General features: G+C 42.2%; 1 protein-coding gene across 1 annotated transcript in view; it reads left to right on the top strand.

The window, feature by feature from the left end:
- The window catches only part of PTGFRN (prostaglandin F2 receptor inhibitor), a 65,671-nt gene that overhangs the window by 15,506 nt on the left and 32,822 nt on the right, over positions 1 to 17,343 (top strand). The window contains exons 2-4 of the mRNA XM_052703658.1: positions 11,888 to 12,253; positions 13,073 to 13,492; positions 16,742 to 17,125. Coding sequence (XP_052559618.1) covers positions 11,888 to 12,253; positions 13,073 to 13,492; positions 16,742 to 17,125 — 1,170 coding nt within the window. The remainder of the gene's footprint in view (positions 1 to 11,887; positions 12,254 to 13,072; positions 13,493 to 16,741; positions 17,126 to 17,343) is intronic.

Below are 17,343 nucleotides of genomic sequence, written 5' to 3' on the forward strand. Positions count from 1 at the left end.
TTTTGATTTCTTGAACTAGTTAACTTTGCTCACCAGAATGGCGTGTTGTGGGTTTTTTCTTTTTCTTTCTTTCTTTCTTCCTTTTTTTTTTTTTCTTTCTGTTTTCTCTAGAAAAGACAGATACAAAAGATTTTGTTTCTCTCCAGTATGAGGGTAACTGGGAGCAGAGCTGCACCAGGTGTGAGTTTTGCATGAGGTAGCTCAGCTCTCTGTGGATTTTGGAATCCTTCATGTGTTGCCACATGCCTGTACCTGTCCACCCATCCCAGCAAGTATCCTCATTTTGCCTGGTCTAGGTAAAGCAAACAGCAGCCTCGTACGATGCCATTTCCTTTTGTGTTGGGAACTGCTTTCTAGAGGTAGAATTCAAGGAGAAGGCAGGTAATTACACAGCTAATTTGCCTTCAGACTCTTGGAGACAGTGTTTGCTGGCAAGTTTTCAGCTTTTGCATTCTCTTTTCAGAAGCTTTTGGCTGTGGAATCTGTTGGGCAGGGTTAAGCAGCACTGCAGAGAGTGGGCGGTTTTCATATCTGAGGTATACATGAGTTGATGGCTTAACTCACGTTTGTGACTTAGGGAAGAGTTCCCATTTCCTCACTGAAATTCTAGAGTTAGACATGAAGAGTCCTTTAAGTATCGTTTGGGAGGAGTGTGCAGGCAACATCTCCGTTTCCATTTTCGTTGGGGTTAGGATTGAATTTCTGAGGTGAATCTCCTCACAGCACACCTGCTATGCTTCAGTTGCCCTCGAGTCTTTGGCCTGTGGCACTAATCCCAGCCTGGGGCAAACCCCCAGCATAGTGTGGCTCTGGAGGCCTCAACACCAGCAACCCTCTATCTACAATCTTTTCTCCTTTGAGACTAGCTGCTAAAGTAGACAGTTGTGCTAGTCTTGTGAATTTGTAGATGATGGGATAAGCTTTTTCTGTATTTTAAATCATAGAATCATTTAATTTGGAAGGGACCTGTATAGGGCCTCTAGCCCAACTGCCTGCAATGAACAGGGACACCTACAGCTCCATCAGGTGCTCAGAGCCCTGTCCAGCCTGACCTTGGATGTCTCCAGGGACTGGACGTCTGCAACCTCTCTGGACAACCTGTTACAGTGCCCCACTACCCTTACTGAAAAAAAATTTTCATTTTTATCAGGTCTAATTCTCCCCTCTTGTAGTTTGAAACCATTTTCCTTTACTCTGTCACAACAGACCCTGCTAAAGTGTCTGTCCCCTTCCTTCTTGTAACCCCCCAAACATTAGTGAAGTAAATAAACAGAGTGTCTTGTGTTCCATCTACTGTCTGAATACCTTATTCTCAATTTTCTAGATTCTTAATGTAAGGAACCTGATTGATTTAAATGCTGTTGTTTCTTTTGATGTTTCTTTTTCTGGTGTCTCTGGAACTGCCTGTGTTGATATATATGTCTCTTTCAAACAATGTGGCATGCCTATTTCAGATCCAGATGTTTTGCAGACCCATCTGGGGATAATTTTATTTAATGTTTTGTGTGGGGTTATGCAGACCCTCTTGCAGACCTTGACTCGAGTCCCTGTGCATCTTTTAGATGCTGTTTTATGTGCCTAATCTCTTGTATTTTTCTTATCTAGACCCCTTCCTTCCTCTTGCCCCCTCCCTACCAACAGTCATCTCTTTTGCAAGATGGAGACAATCCTGTAATGAAAAGTATCTCTTCCTGAGGCAAGGATAATTTAACTTGTTCATGGTTGTTGGCTTTTTTTTGTTGGTTTTTTTTTTTAAATGCTGGAGACCAGATTAGCTGCCTTTTCTGGGGCAGGAGAGTTTCTCATAGTTGGTCCCTTAGCAAATGACAGAAGCTCAGGCACAACAAGTATTGTAAATACCTTGCACTGCTGTTCTCAATAACAGAATTAGTTATGTAAACCCTATATTAAAGAAGGAAGAGCCCTGGTGTGTCTTAAATCATGCTCTGTGTGTACACGCATGCGTACAGTTCCTTCTTGTCTAGGAGAAAAATATCTATGCTCCTAACATGCAGGCTCTATAGAGATTAGCATACTAAACAGTGTTGCTCTGCATGACCTGAAATTGGCTTTGAGTGCTAATTGGATCTGTGGGTTTTTTGGGGGAGGAGGGGGGGCTGTAAGACACTGCCCTCTTGTTTTCCAGGTTGCAGGCAAGAGTATAGACAAGGTGGGAGTATAGGTGTCTGTGATGAGTGAACTGAGCTCCTGAACTATAGGGTTACCAGCTGATAGAATTGAAGCTGTCTCCTGTGGTCTTGCTTATGTCTCTACCTAGCTGTGCAGATCTTTTAATTCTCATGTTTCTGTTTAGAAATGTGATGATACAGGGAAATGAACACCAAATTAGATCGCAGGCATTTCTGGTTTCAATTTCTAACACCTCCTGTTGTCTGTGTTCATGTGCTCTACTTGGTAGTCTGTCCAGGCGTACCTTCTGCAGCCAAATCACTGGCAGTAGCCATGCTTCTGCACTCGACTGCGCGTGCTGACATGACATAGGTGCTTATTCCTGTTCCATAACACCTGTTCTGTGTGCATCTGTTGTTGGCATTTCTAATGTGGCTTCTTGCTTGGGTATTATGCATGTTGAAGATGGACCATTAGATAATTAAATTACAGTTAAAGAGGATTACTCAATAAACACTGAGATCCGTCCCTCTATGGGTTCCTATAACTGCAGATCAATTGTCAAGCACTGAGCTGGGGTGGGCCAGTGCCACGTGCTGCCATGGCCAGCAGTTTCAGCAGCCTTGCTGACTAGTCACTGCCTTCTATAATCTCTCACAACAGCAGATGCAAAAGGAGTGAAGCTGTCCTGGATCCCAAACCCGCCAGAGAGTCTGAGCCTGACATGAGTGCTGGGATGCTCCAAGTGGTGGCTGCAGTCTCTTGCAATCAGGCTTGGCTCTGGTGCTGGTTTTACTGAGGTCTGCATGGTTGCTTCTCTCATCTCAACAGTGGAATGCTTGCTGGGAAATTAGCCTCTGTGTACTGAGAGTTGAAATGATCCCCTGCTAGAGGTTTTGAGAAAGTAACGGGTAAGGCTCATGTCTGAATTATTAAAGCATGCATGTGACTCTCTTTAACTCCTCTGCCAATCCCCTTTTGGCTTCACTTGTCTTTAGAGAGGATTTCAGCTGATATAGATGAAGTGTGGGGTTGAATTGAGGTGGACCAGGACCACCAAATTTGAGCAGGTAAAACATACAGAAGCTATTGTAGTGTTTGTTTTTGTTTGTTTTCGATGAATGAAAAGTAAAAGCCGTACTGGATTTAGCACTTATGTAAGAAGATGTGGTTAATGGATTTGGATGTTACCTAGCAGTAAAGATAACTGGAAAAAAAAGGAGGTCTGCTTCACACCATTGAAAACCAGTGTTTGCTGCTATGGAAAGAAAAGAGGGATAACAATAGAGATTGGTTTGGGGAGAGGGGAGCCAGGAGTGTTCTAAGATTTCCCTTTTAAAATGAATACTTTGTGAAATTATATAGCAGTGTGATTTATAGAATTTATAGATTTACAGATTTATAGAATCATAGAATGGCTTGGGTTGAAAGGGACCCTAAGGGTCATTGAGTTCCAACGCCTTTGCCACATGCAGGGCTGCTAACCTCCAGATCTGGTACTAGTCCAGGTTGCCCAGGGACCCCTCCAACCAGGTCTTGAACACATGTGCATCTTTTAAAAAGTCTTCTGACATAAATACATTTCCCTAGTTTTACAGTTTTCCCATCTTTTCTAGGTGCCATGTTAAAATCATGCTGGTTAAAAAATTTATTAGCTTTTATAGTTTAACATGGTCTTAGATTTGGATTTTTTGTTTTCTGTTGGATTTTCATGCTCGGTGTGATTTTACTTAATGCAAATTTAGAAATCATTTATTCTAGACTGATTGTTTCCTCAATTAAATTCAAAGAAGAATGCTCAGTTCAATAGTAGAGATGTGCTACGTTCCACACAGAGCAAAGAGGACGGTTGGTCTCTGCCCACAGGAAATTACGATATAGAGCAAATGGATTTGGGCTGCTCTGCTTGGTTCCAACTGCTCTGGGAAAGATCTAAGATAACAGATAAGTTAATGATGTTGGAGAATAGTATTAATTTTAATTCTGTATATTCCAGTTTGAGGACTTCTTTAATATTGGTAAATGTATGCAATCCTTATGAATTTGAATTCATATATATATATTTTTCCAGTGACTTTCTACCCCACAAAAGAAAATGTGGAGATATTTCTTGAAATGGCATTTCTGCAAATTTTTGCAGCCTTGCTTCCAGCTCTGCCAGCTCTTTGGCTTGGAGTTGTGGGCTTTACTGCTTTGTCAACTTTTTTTCTTAAAATGTAACACACTGAACCTCTCCTCTTGCAACACAATTTGCTTCTGAAGCAGAACAGCAGAAAATCACCTGTCTGGTGTGGCAGTTTAAATACCGGTTGCAGAGTCTCTGCTCTTTTTGGGTCTGTTGTCACCAGGTAGCCTAAATGGACTGTTCTGGCAGGTTAGGGCAAAAGCGGAGTTCTGTGAGAATGTTTGGAGAAAAGTCAATGAAGATCAGTAACAGGGGCAGGTCTTTCAGGTAAGACACAGGAAGAAGCAGCGTGTTGACTCTTGCTTTTCTTTTTTTCTTTCATTCCCCCTTTGCTCCCAGCTGCACTTTGGAGACTTGTCAAAAGTGCTTCATTATCTTTAGCCTTTTATCTTCAACTGTCAGTCAGTGATAGGGAAAGGAAATAGAGATCATATGTGATACAGTTGTTTGACATCCAGAAGAATTTAAAACGCAGTCTTCAGTATTATCTCTGCCTGTTAGGCGTTTCTGTTGGGACTGGTGCTGCCACAGTTTTCTGTCCTCTTAGGGCACTCAGTTTATCAAACCCTTTTGCTTTACATAGCTGGGAAAGGTTTGTATGTCTCCCTTTTTTCCCCTGCACTCCTATAGCATACCTATCCGTGTGACTGGGAAGTAGCACTGCACTTTGGGATCTGGGCTGTCTGCAGCAAATGATAGCTCTGTTGAATTGGTGACACGACAAGAAGTAATGGCCTCAAGTTGCACTAGAGGAGGTTCAGGTTGCATATTAGGAAATGTCTCTTCTCAGAAAGAGTGGTGAGGCAGCGGCACAGGCTGCCCAGGGAGGTGGTGGAGTTGCCATCCCTGGAGGTGTTCAAGAGCTGTGTGATGTGGCACTGAGGGACGTGGATAGTGGGCATGGTGGGGGATGAGTTGTTAGTCAAATTGGGTGATCTTAGTGGTCTTTTCCAACCTTAACGATTTTGTGATTGTATCACACATGCAACCTGTTTTCTGCTTTGCTAGTTTCTAATGTCGGTTATGGCTCCTTCTACTTATGTTGTAGCAGAAATAGTTGCAGAAGCACTTAAGGAAAATTCCTGTAGCTCATTTTGACAAACAGATAATGGAGTGAGTTGTTTGCTGGGGTGAATGAGATGCCAGTCTGTTGGTCTTCAAAAGGGAGGAGCGGAAGAAGGGTGAGGTGCTTTATTCCTGATAACCATGAGATCATCTGAACAGGCATTGTCAAGAGAGGCAGTCACTGTAACAGAGATGGGGCAGAGGAAGGAGGCTTTTCTTGTGATTCAGTTAAGATTTTCCAAAGTAGATCTCTTTGACCAGTGCTGATAGTAGATTTAGTGTATTTTATATGGTGGAGTACTGTTTTCTTACTGTCTCTGACTTCTTAGATAATGCCTTTTGACTGCTCTTTCCAGGTCTGGACTTGCCAATTACTTTGTGTTTACACAAAAGAATATCATGCTGACACTCAGGCTGGGCAGAAAAGTCAGGCCTCATTCATTGAATGGTCATCTGGCCCAACATGGTGGTGTGTTTTGTATATCTGGAGTGTATTAAGAAAGGGGGGAAAAAAAAGTAGGGGGACATAGAAAATCTGCTTTTGTTGTTGGCTTTTTTTTTTCCTGTCAAACTCAGTTGGCTGTCTCTTCAGACTCTGACTATAAACAGAAAGTTTATAGAAGCTCTCCTCTCCAATGATGACAGAGCCTAGGCAACTGGCCAGATAGGGCAGCAAACATTTAATGCAGCTCAGCAGAAGGATTTTTGGAAATGAAGTGATGCACCATAGGATAACTAGGAACTGTATCTCGGTGAAAGCCTTGAGGTCTGTTTAGGTGCATTTGAAATCACTTTTCGTGGGGGAAAGGTGGGGTGAATGGAAAAAACAGCAGGTCATTACTGTGCTGCAGGAGATGTTATTTTAATCCTGTCCTGTGAATCTTAATCCATGTGGTACAGATAGAGATGGAGCCCAGCTGTGAAGGTATTCACTTTTTCACCCAGTGCTGGAGATGTGGCTTTTCTGAGATCTCTCAGATGGCATGGAGATTAGAGCAATCCGACAGCCTTGCAGTTTGATAGCGTTTCTGAGGCTTCACTTAAGATGCAGTATGCGTTTCTTCATCCTGATAGAGATAATGGGTTTTGAGCAATTACACCCAGGCTAATTCCTTTTGATAAGAGCTCTCCATTATCTAAAAAAAGAATCCCAGCCGCCCGGGAAAGAACAGTGTAAATGTCTCTCTCATGAACTCTTTTGCTCGCTCTTCTCTGATATGTTCAGATGATGCACTGCAGATCTTTCAAGCCATAAAAGTCTACTGATCCTTTTTTAGGTAGAGAGTTTTGCAGTCAGGGAGGTGTAACAGCACTGTTGCACTGCAAAGTGCAGAGCTCTGTCTGCTTCAGGTAGGCTAGTACAGTGGTTATGGTTTAGACAGCAGGGATACAATTGGTCTCGCTTACAGGAGCCCTTTGTGCCTTCCCAGTGCAGGCTGTTTGGTTGTAAGGGACAGCTTGCATCTGCTGATTAGGATGATCTAAATTTTGTAATACGGAAGGAGTAGCAAGAAAGCAAGAGCCTACCACTGTATCTAGAATAGATCCCAGCCCCTACTGTGTGTCGCTTTGCACTGGAAAGAAGAGTGTGATGTTGGTGCACGTTATTCAGGGATGGTAAGAGATCTCATTTATTTCTAAGACCAGTAAAGATATTTCAATAGTTAGTTGAATTTCTGGTAGCTTAAAAAAATATAATTTTTTGTATTCTCCTTGATCTCCCTGTCTTTTTCTCTTTTACATAAACAATGTAGGATAGAAGACTTAATTGATGGCATTTAAAAATGTGTGCATGGGGGTAATCTCAAAGCATCATACTGCTTATGTAAATGTGCGACTTCTAGGAAAACCATGTTATATATTTAAATACATATATATTGTGTTAACAGCATTGAAGGGTGTTCAGACATTGTAAATGTAGTTGTATTTCTTTCTTTCTTTCTTTCTTTCTCCTAGCTAGTTGCATGTGGCATTCTTGATGTGGAGCTGCCTGATGATAATTAAAACTGGGAGGGAAGGCAAGGAGAGAAGAGGGAGTTTGGTGATAAGGATTATAATCTGTCCTGCTGGTATGCCTTGGATTTCCTTCTCTGGAGAAGCATGGCATGCTGCCTGTCCTGCACCTGGCTGCTGGCTAAGAAGCATTGCTGAATACCTCCTGAATGCTGGGGGCCTGAGCAACTCCTCTCAGAACAGAGGAGGAGGATTTGTGTGGACGTGTCTGGGGTGGGACAAAAACAATGCAAAAAAAAATTTTTCTTTCCTTCCAATTTGGAAGATGACTTCACAAATGCTGTAGCTAAGCAGTGTTGTACAGCAGTGGGAAGTGAGGCGTTTTGCTTGAAATGGGATGCAGAAGGGGCAGCTATTCGTAGTGGTAAATCCATCGCTTAATCTCCAGCATGGCCCAAGAAGGGTTGTCCATGTTCAGCTGCCTCCTTTAAACAGGGCTGCAGCAAAGTGGTACTTAGGTGAAAAATATGTGGAGGATTTCCCAGAGGAAAAATCATTACCGCCATTTGCAGAGTTGCCTGCAGCATTTTGTCCTGTCATAAACTGTTGTGAGTTTGAAAGGGTTGCTGTATTTCCTTCGAAGATATGGTAATATTTAGTTGGCAAATGAAACAACCTTTTGTTTAGAAAGCTCTTCTGAGATGCCTTTGGGATGAAAGGCATCAGCAACGTTGTCGTTACATCTCTTGTGACTGCCTTGGTTGAGGAACTGGACTATGTGAGACTCGGTCTTAGTCTGAGCCAATTTACTGAGTCTTCAGCTCTTACTTTTTTGGCTTTAATTGGCTTCCTACTGCATGTCACATTGCATTTTCCTTTGGAAGGAGGATGTAGAAAGTCGACCTCCTTCTCTGGGCTGCCGAGAGAACAAGGTTTCTTATTAGGCAGAGCTGTCTAGTGTGGGCTGGAGGCAGCACCTTGTACAAGAGAGCACTGAAGCAGAATTGTGTTCTTTGCAGTAAGAATACCGTCCCAGTCTTGTGAGCAACTCCATAGATTACTTCTTGTCATGTTCTTTCATAAATGATATGAAGATACGTAATCGGTGTGATGATGAGGCTCCTAGGAGACTTTCTTTATCAATGATAATGTCCCTAATGTAGAAGGAAAGCCCCATCAGCTCTTCTCCTGAGGAGCTGGCGCTTGTTGAAAGTTTGAACAGAATGGTTGTTCTATAGGTCCTGTGTGATTTTGCTGCTCTGTTTTCTTGGCTATCCTAAAAACTTTCCATACCTCTCTTCTTTGAAAGGGTTTAACGTAATGACAGCAATAAGATGTTGCATCTTGGTGATGGGATAAATTAATTTAAGTACTTTGTGCAACGTTGGTAAGGAACGAGCACTAGCTCAAAACTGCGTAGGCTGTGTCTGGAGTGTCTTGCTTCTATATTATTGATATGTCAGTCCCCAACTTATTGTTGTATCTTGATACATACTTTACCTTTTGTTTTGGAAATAGTTCCTTGCTATTTCATCAGCGATCTGGTATCTGTAAAAATAGTTTGACATTTAAGCAATTAATCTTGTACTCAGACAGATTGGATGTCCACAATTGCACTCAGTGATATCAAGCCAGTTATTGAGCTCCTAGTAAACACACTTCTTTTTTTGTTTTTTTTTTTTCAGTATCATAAAAACCACCATACTAAATTGTTTGTGTTCTGTTGGGTTTTGTCACTAATGTATACATTCTTCTGTCCTGCTCCATCTGTTTCTACAGCTAAATGGTATTCAAATGAATTCATTAAGAACATGTCACCTTATATTAACATTGAAATATATTAGGTGTCATGGAAAATAAACGTTCCCAATAAATTTACAGAGTGTGAAGATCTCATAAGAAGATTTCAGAAGAGCTGAACTTTGCTCTGGGAAGTTGGAGGCGGGGGTTTATGATTGTAATGTGGGGCAGTGCAAGAACAAAATATTTGTAAAAGCTCCCGTTTATCTGCCAGAGCAAAATAGAACTTGCCTCTTTCCAAGGTTGGTGTCTGTAGCTCAATGCCTTCTGCTGCACTTACATGAAATGTTAATCTCTGATGCACGGTGAAGAACATAACTTGTTTAGCAGCTAGGGACACTCTTCTGTCGATTGCTGCAGGACAAAAAGCAGAGCATTGGATTCACGGCTTGCTAGATTCTGAGCCTCTTGGGTCACTCAAATGGCAGCTCATCCCTGAAGTATTCGTCCTGCGTGCACTCCTCCTTACCTGTAGGCACTCAGAGCACAGCAGCTGCTTTGCATTAAGTTCATATCTTCTTAGCTTGTGATGCTGTCTCTGTGCTTCTGCCTCACAAGTCTCTGTGCCTCTGTCTTTCCCTTGTGCCTGCCTCCTCTTAGAAAGATGCCAATCACCCCTACCTTCATTTAATGTCGAAGAGTCTTTAGTGAACTTGGAAGGAAGAGAAACAGAGCTGTCTGTGCTAATCTCAAAGACAAACGTGTTGCCCTTGCCGCATTAGCCGTGCTTTTGTCACCTCTAGATTGGATTAGTGCAGTGCACAGTATGTGGGTCTGCAGCTGAAGGCGCATGCAGAACCGTGTTGTCTGCTTGTTTTAGTGTCACAGGAGAGTATTTTCTAGGGAGAAGACAATGTTTAAGAGCAATGCCCTCAGTCAAGATCCTGAGCTGACTTCTTGCACTGGTGTGATCAGAGCCACTTTGGCTGTCGGACAGTGCTTTGAAGCTTACCTGTTGTTCCTGCTTTCTGTAAAAGGAAAAGTTAAAGGATTAAATGGAACTAGAACGTAAGGTCTATGAGAAATACAGTAACTGGAGCCTTTCAACTATCTTTTTTTTTTTCTTGGTTATTTTTCCATATTCTGGATTTTGATATATGGTGCTTGTGTTTAGAGATATACCCTTAAACACCTGTGATTGAGAACAAGATGTAGATAGTTGAGATTCTTCCTTTTCTGTTCACACTGGGAAGACGCAGAAAAGTCTAGCTTCTTTATTAAGACTAGTCCATCGCTTGATCAGGTATGTAACAGTTTTTTGGGAAGGGTATAAAGTATAAGGTATAAGTGAAGTAAAAGATCTGTTTTTAATGCAGATTGGTGTTATTGTAATGAAAGAGTTGACAATACTCTTTATACTGTGTTGACTATAGAACATCACAGCACTCAGGAAGATAGCTTACAGGAGTGAGCCTATGCATATGAACAGCCTGAAAAACAAGGAATGTGCTGGGAATTACCTGTTCTTATCAGCTGCAGAGGTGAAGACAGCATCAGTCCTTGGTTCAACTGTTTGCTGAACTGTAATTGGAGACCAAAATCTGCTTTTCATCTTATAATTCTACTCGATGTGTACAGCTCCTCATGTTGTTTTTAAATACCCACAGATGATCTTGATTTTTGAACACATCCCACTCAGTGCTCCTCTTTATGACAAGCTTCCCTGGGGATGGCTTCTCTCTGTGAGAGTGACTTCATTGCCCAACCTGGGGTTCCTAGTGGCATAATGGCTCTAAGCCACTCTAGTGTGCAGTCTTGAGTACTGAATACATCAAGAGATACAAAGGGAAGGCTCGTCGCATATATGAATGTTCATGTTGCTAGCTGGTAGCTTTACCAATGTGGCTGATGAGCAGTTGTAAGTTACTGGACTTCACCAGTGTGTGGGCTGTTTGTTTAAACATGATTTGGCCTGATCCCAGATCAACCTAGTGGTCCAACTGCTCTTGGTATTACTATGATGGTCTACTTGATTTTAGCAAGATCAGTGTTCTGGCTTCTGTTTTGCTATGCTGCTGAAATATTTAGTTGTGGATGTGGAGCTAGTGGGATGTCATAAGAGTTTTGTTGTTCCTCTTTGGAGATTGGGGTTAGGTAGCATCCCTCCCTCACTGAAGAAGTTTCAATGGCTGGAACTATGAATCAAAGCAGTTCGCTCTTTGCGAAAGAGAGAACCCATCAAAATCCATGCCCAGCTGTTGGGGTTATCATTTGAGCTACAAAGCCAAATAGACCAGTGTCCTTCCATGTCTTTACCAGGTTCTCTGGCTAACTTAAGCAGTTCACACTTTTGCCTGAGGCCTTGCTGTCCCTCTGCAGAGCACTGCCATTGCTCTCCTTTTAGTTAGACAGTCTCTGTCTAGTTAAATGGACACAGGCTGAGCCCCATGTTTTCCTGCACTCTGGGGGGAGCATGCTCTGTTCCTGCTTCCGTGTTCTGAGACTTCCATCAAAGATGAAATGTGTCTTGGAAACAAGCGTGGTTACAGAAGTCTGTTCAAGTAATATCTGTTGAAATTAGTAATTCCTTACTAAATAAGCAATGAAATAAAGATTGCCCACACAAAAATTGGTGTTTTTAGGGCTACTGTTCCAATGAGATTAAATATTAATAGGAAAGATTGCGCTTAGTAGTTTTAGCTTTCTGAGGAGTGTGCCCAGCCGTATTCTGTATCGCTCTTTTTTTGGACAAAGCCTAGCCTGGTAATGCTTCTGTTAACTGTCTGCTTTCTCTATCCTTATACCCCAATGTAGCTTTCTGCAGAGGACGTATTGTGAGAGTGCCCAAAAGCCCTCTTATTCGAGTCGTGGGCACGGAGGTGGTGATCCCTTGCAGCGTTAGTGACTACGATGGACCCAGTGAACAGAACTTTGACTGGGAGTTCTCCCGGGCGACTGATTTCTTGAGGATAGTGAGTACCTGGGATTCTACGTTCACCTCTGAGGAGTACCAAAAACGTGTGGGCCGCGGGGATATCAAACTGAGACGGAGCAGCAACGATGCTGTGGAACTCGTGATTAGAAACATCCAGCCAACTGACCAAGGGATATACAAATGCTCCACGCCCAGCACTGATGCCACCGTTCAGGGAAATTATGATGCTGAGGTCCAAGTGAAAGGTATTTTTGAAGAGTGAGGTGTGCTCTAAGTTTGTTTTTGGTATCAGTTATAGTTATACTTCTAATAATGTTAATCTTCAGTTGCTTATGAGCATTGTGATTTATTTATTTTTTTTTTTCCTGTTGAGTTCTCCTAAAGGCAAAATCCAAAATTGGGAATTACAGTAGTAGTGATGGCATGTAAGGTGCCTTTCCCTTCCTTTCTCCCCTCTCTGTCCCCCCACCCCTTTAAATGGGAAAACTAAGCACTGGGTTTTCTTAAGATGTCTGCAGATACTTTTGGTTACTAAGCCTCTTAATAGAGGGGCTAACTTCAGGTGAAAACACAGCTTGTGTGCTCTCCTGTTTATAGCATCGTCTAGGAATCTGTATGAAGAAAGTAATCTTCCCTTTTCTCTTTAGCGTATTGTTTCTTCAGTCATGTCCTAGCCTTGCTCTGTCATTTAGAATTCTTAAATAATAAACGGGGAGATTTCTATTTATTTATTTTTAATTCCTAGTGTTATGTCTTTTATTCTTGTGAAAATGAATGTGTTTGTGGATGGGAATAACCTGAATGATACTGCTTGAATGAGAAGCTGTAGTAAGAAGGAAGGTCATTGAAGTTTAGTGCTTGTCTTAGCTTGTTTAAAGTGGATCACTAATGAATTTTCAACTTAATTTCCTTGCTCCTGGAAAATACTTGTATGGAAGAAGAAATGGTTGGAGACACGGTGTCCTCTCAGAGTAGATCAGGATAAGTGTTCTCTCCTCGCTTCTGTTTTATGATGCTTGTGTTTTCTGTTTGTTTTTTTTTTTTTTTTTTTTTTTTTTTAATAGTGATTTCTGATGGCTTATCAGTGAGTGGTTCAAAAGCACGTTCCTCAGCATCTCTCAAGCTGTCTGAGGGCGACTCTTTCAAGTTACGCTGCTCAGCAATCACCACCTCACCAGAGCACACTCACCTACATGTGACTTGGCAGATCAAAAGTGGATTGTCTTGGCGGGACATCCTGTCTTTAACTCATGAAGGCAAATTCCAGCCCGGCCCTGGCTACGAAGAGCGCTACCGTAATGGAGATATCCGCTTGGACACAGGAGCAAATGACACGTATCGATTGTCTGTGTCCCAGGCCTCGTCAGCCGATGGGGGTGTCTACAGGTGTCTTGTGAGCGAGTGGGTGAGAGGGGCAGACAGCTTATGGCAGAAGATCCAAGAGAAGAGCGTGGAGATAGCAAGTGTGGAAATCCAACGGACCGGTGAGTGCTACTGATGGGTTGGGATCACAGCTTCCAGCTGAAGCAGTGCTGTGTCCAGAATGTCATACTTTAAGAGTAGAAATTGGATAAGCTGAACTGAATGAGCCTGCCCTTCGGGAGAGCTTGATGCTGTTTGTATAGCTGGCCTGTTTACATCTAAGTTGATATCAAATTCTTGGCATGATTTTGCTAGCTTTTTTGGGGGGAGGGGGAGCACTGAGGACGATGATGTGGAAGAATTGACTGGAATTTCTTACATGCCTAGACTAAGATTTTTATCTTAGACTTCCTCTGTTCTTTATGTTTCTTAAATAATGTTGTATTCTGTTCTATATGTTTCTTTAAATAACATTGCATTCAACTACTCAACACTCCAAACCTACCCTCTATGCTCTTGTTGATGTTGGGTTGTCTGATAGCACTAAACAGCTATGCTTCCTCTGTAAAAGTGGATTGTGACTCAGTGACAGATGTGAATGTTATGTATAAAAAGAAAATAAAAAGTCTGGGAGGAAGGAGAAAGGCAAGGATAATTTCAAAGGACAAATTATCCAGTGATTTCTATCACCTTACACTGGATCACTGGGCTGATTGCTACACTTTGTTGTCGTGGCCCTTTTAATCACATCATTGCATGCTTGACTTAGGAAACAAAAATATGTGAGCTGTGCTGAGGATGTCCAGATATCTCTGTCTATATACGTTTCAGGAGGAGCTGTACTAAGCACTTAATTGCATTAGCATTACTGCTGCTAAGTAAAGGGGGAAAATGAGAGGTGATGCATCTTGTCACTCAGTAGGTGGAAAAACAAGCAGCAGTAGTCCCTCAGAAATGAGGTTATGACAGTATTTTCAAGTCTTCATACAATAATGATATATTTTCATTTTTGTAGTCTTGCAGACAGTGTAGGGAAAACTCAGAACTGCTGAATTTTGATTGGCTCATTTGGATGTAGTTTTAGTATTCTGACAGTACTTAGCTTGTGAAATCGGACAGGACCAATCTGCCCCTTCTTTTCAAGGTGTCTGTTAAACAGTAAAAGCTTGCAAGTAGTATCTGCTGAGCCAGGGTTGCTAATTAAGAGCTGTAAGCATCTATTTTCTTGCACTTGTGGAGAGTGTTCTGGCCATCGTCATCCTGTTTTCAGAAACTGATTAAATGCTACCTATTTAAGCCACAGCTAGCAGTAACTAATGGGGGAGGTTTTCAGTGTTTGTATACTTGGGTTTTTCTTTTTTCTGTTTGGCTTGGATTTTTTTGGCCTTCATTTTCAGCTCAGTAATTAGCACTGGAACAGCACTGGAACTTTGTCAGGGGCATGAAAGCTTTCTGGCTTTCCGGATCCCCTCTTAACTGCTATAAATTCTAGGGTTTAATTTGTAGAAATAATTTTAAAAAGTCTTTTTTTTTTTTTAATGTAATGCAAAGGCTGGTGTCTAATTACTTGTGTAAGTATCACAGCTTTTGTAACTCTGTTTCTTGCCTCTGGTACTCTACCTACCTTCCTACTACATTCATCTCCTTAAATCGCAACCTTTGGACCTGACTTTGTGTGTCTTTTTCTAATAGTCCCTTGCATAACAGGAATGTAACCCTAAGCGAGCCCTTCACTTCAGCTCACTTCAGCCCTCCTGTAAGCAAAAAAGGAGCCTTGAGAAAGCACATTTTAATAAGTTCTCTCAGATTCCCTCTCCATGGTTATACCACCAGGTTCTGAATGCTTGTGACTGATGCGTGAAGACAGAAGTGCTCCGTGCTGAAATGCTGTTCTTAACCTTGCAGAGGAATCTTAATTTATATTCTGACATTAGTCTATTAAATTAATTAAGCTTTCCTACTGTTTCCAGTCCTAATGAGGGAAGTCTCAATAAGACACTCATCAGATAGGAGACTTGGCTTTTTGCACTATCAGGTGGTGAGCAGTGAGCACTGCTTGGTTTTGATGGCCATAGTTGTGGCCATTCAAAATTCAGTTTGGCTCTAGCTTTCCGTCTTTCATTCCTGATGATCATCCTAGAAAGCTTTTACAGGTGGGTATGTATTATGTGCTTACCACATGGTTTTACATGTAAATCCCTGATCTGCTGTTAGCTGTCTGTGTAAGGTAGGAATCGTGTAACTACTGAGGACAGCTACTTCTGTAGCAGCCCAGTCTGCTGGCTTTAGTTAAGATGTTTGAAGGAGAAGTGCATTATATACTGTGGAGGTGGTGCTGCTCTGACATCCAAGTCTGATTTGGACAATGTAGAATGCAAGTTAACTAGCAAGTTAAAAGGTGGTGGTGTAGCAATTGGACAGATCATTATGATGGGAAAAGGTGTTTCACCAGAGGTGTAATGACAAAGGATCAGCACAATGGAAAGATGCTATAAAGGAAGGGAAGAAGATTCCAGGTTTGCAGGGGAAAGCTCCACCAAGGAGGGGTCTCCAGAAAGCAGCAGTCAGGCTTTAGATGAGATCTAAGAGAGGTGCAGCCAGGCTCCACCCTGTTCCGATCACACAGCTGAATTGCCTTCACCTGTGCTCCCAGGGCTGACCCGGTCCTTTCCCCAGGTGATCAATCAGTGGTTCAGGCTGACTCCACAGTTCCCATACAGGGGGCCAGGTAATTTGTGAATGATTTGCACTGGGGTTTACAAAGAGCGCCTGCAGCTTACCACTACCACTAGTCTTACCACTAGGTTTTCTATTCCTAGTCTTGATGCTTACGTTCTATCCAGCTTAGTAAACTACAGAATGCAGAGGGCCCCATTTGAAGGCTGACCATGTGTGCTGTATGTTAAAAATAGTCACTAGCCACGAGAAGAGTTTGTTAAATGTGTTTTTAAGTAGCTGTTGGCATTGTTTTAAAGTCTCCGGAGTGTGTTGGTCACAGCATTAAGCTGTGAGTTAGCAGGATAAGTCATTATTGCTGCCATCTGTTCGCTTCCCTTTCTTGCTTCTGCAACACACCAGTGGTCAGTCAGAACTTCAACATGTGGCCATAGCTGCTGCACATCTATATCTGTTCTCATCAGTGAGCTCAAAACCATTTCAGCAGATATAAGTTGAGTTCTAATATAGTTTCTTGTGATTTCAGTGAACGTTTTCTCTTCTGAGAGATAGTCCCGAAACACCTCAACCCCCTGTGAGAATGAGAAACCTTTTTGTTTTCCTGCTATTTGAAGGTGATGTGTATATTCTGTGTTTGGAACATACAAAACAGTGTTTTATTTTTTTGCTTCAATTTTTGTCTCTTCTTTTCCAAGCTCTAGATGTGCTCATCTCAACAAGCAATCTGTCTGTAACTGAAAGAGACTCCCTGGATCTTACCTGCAACATCACAACAGACAGGAGTGGTATTTTCCAAGCTGAAGTGACGTGGTATTTCTCTGAGTCACCCGATGATACTTTGTCAGATGCTCAGGTTTTGTTGAGCATGGACCATGATTCTGTTGTCAGCGATTCAACTCTTATCAGTCTGAGCCATGTAGATAGGAACTCCTATCGCCTGTTGGTGCGTGATGTGGATGTGGAAGACTCTGGGTACTACTTCTGCCAAGCAGCTGTCTGGGTGCCCCTGCACAATGGGAGCTGGCACAAAGTGGTGGAGAGGACATCTGCACCGGTCAGTGTGGTGGTGACAGCATTAGGTGAGTGATTTTGTTTTCAAACTTCATTGGATCTCTTCTGGGCAAGTTCTTATCACGTTTGCATTTATCACCTGTATGTAGCATATCTATCTCTCAGATATGAAAACGTACTGATCTATTCTGTGGAGTTTGGGATTTGTATACAATGGGATTTTAAAATCTCTAACTGCGTGTCTTACCCCCGCACCCCATTTTCTGATGTCACTGAACAGGCTGTA

The sequence above is a fragment of the Tympanuchus pallidicinctus genome, unplaced genomic scaffold (genome assembly GCF_026119805.1).
Source record: "Tympanuchus pallidicinctus isolate F22 unplaced genomic scaffold, pur_lepc_1.0 scaffold10, whole genome shotgun sequence".
Classification (NCBI taxonomy): Eukaryota; Metazoa; Chordata; class Aves; order Galliformes; family Phasianidae; genus Tympanuchus; species Tympanuchus pallidicinctus.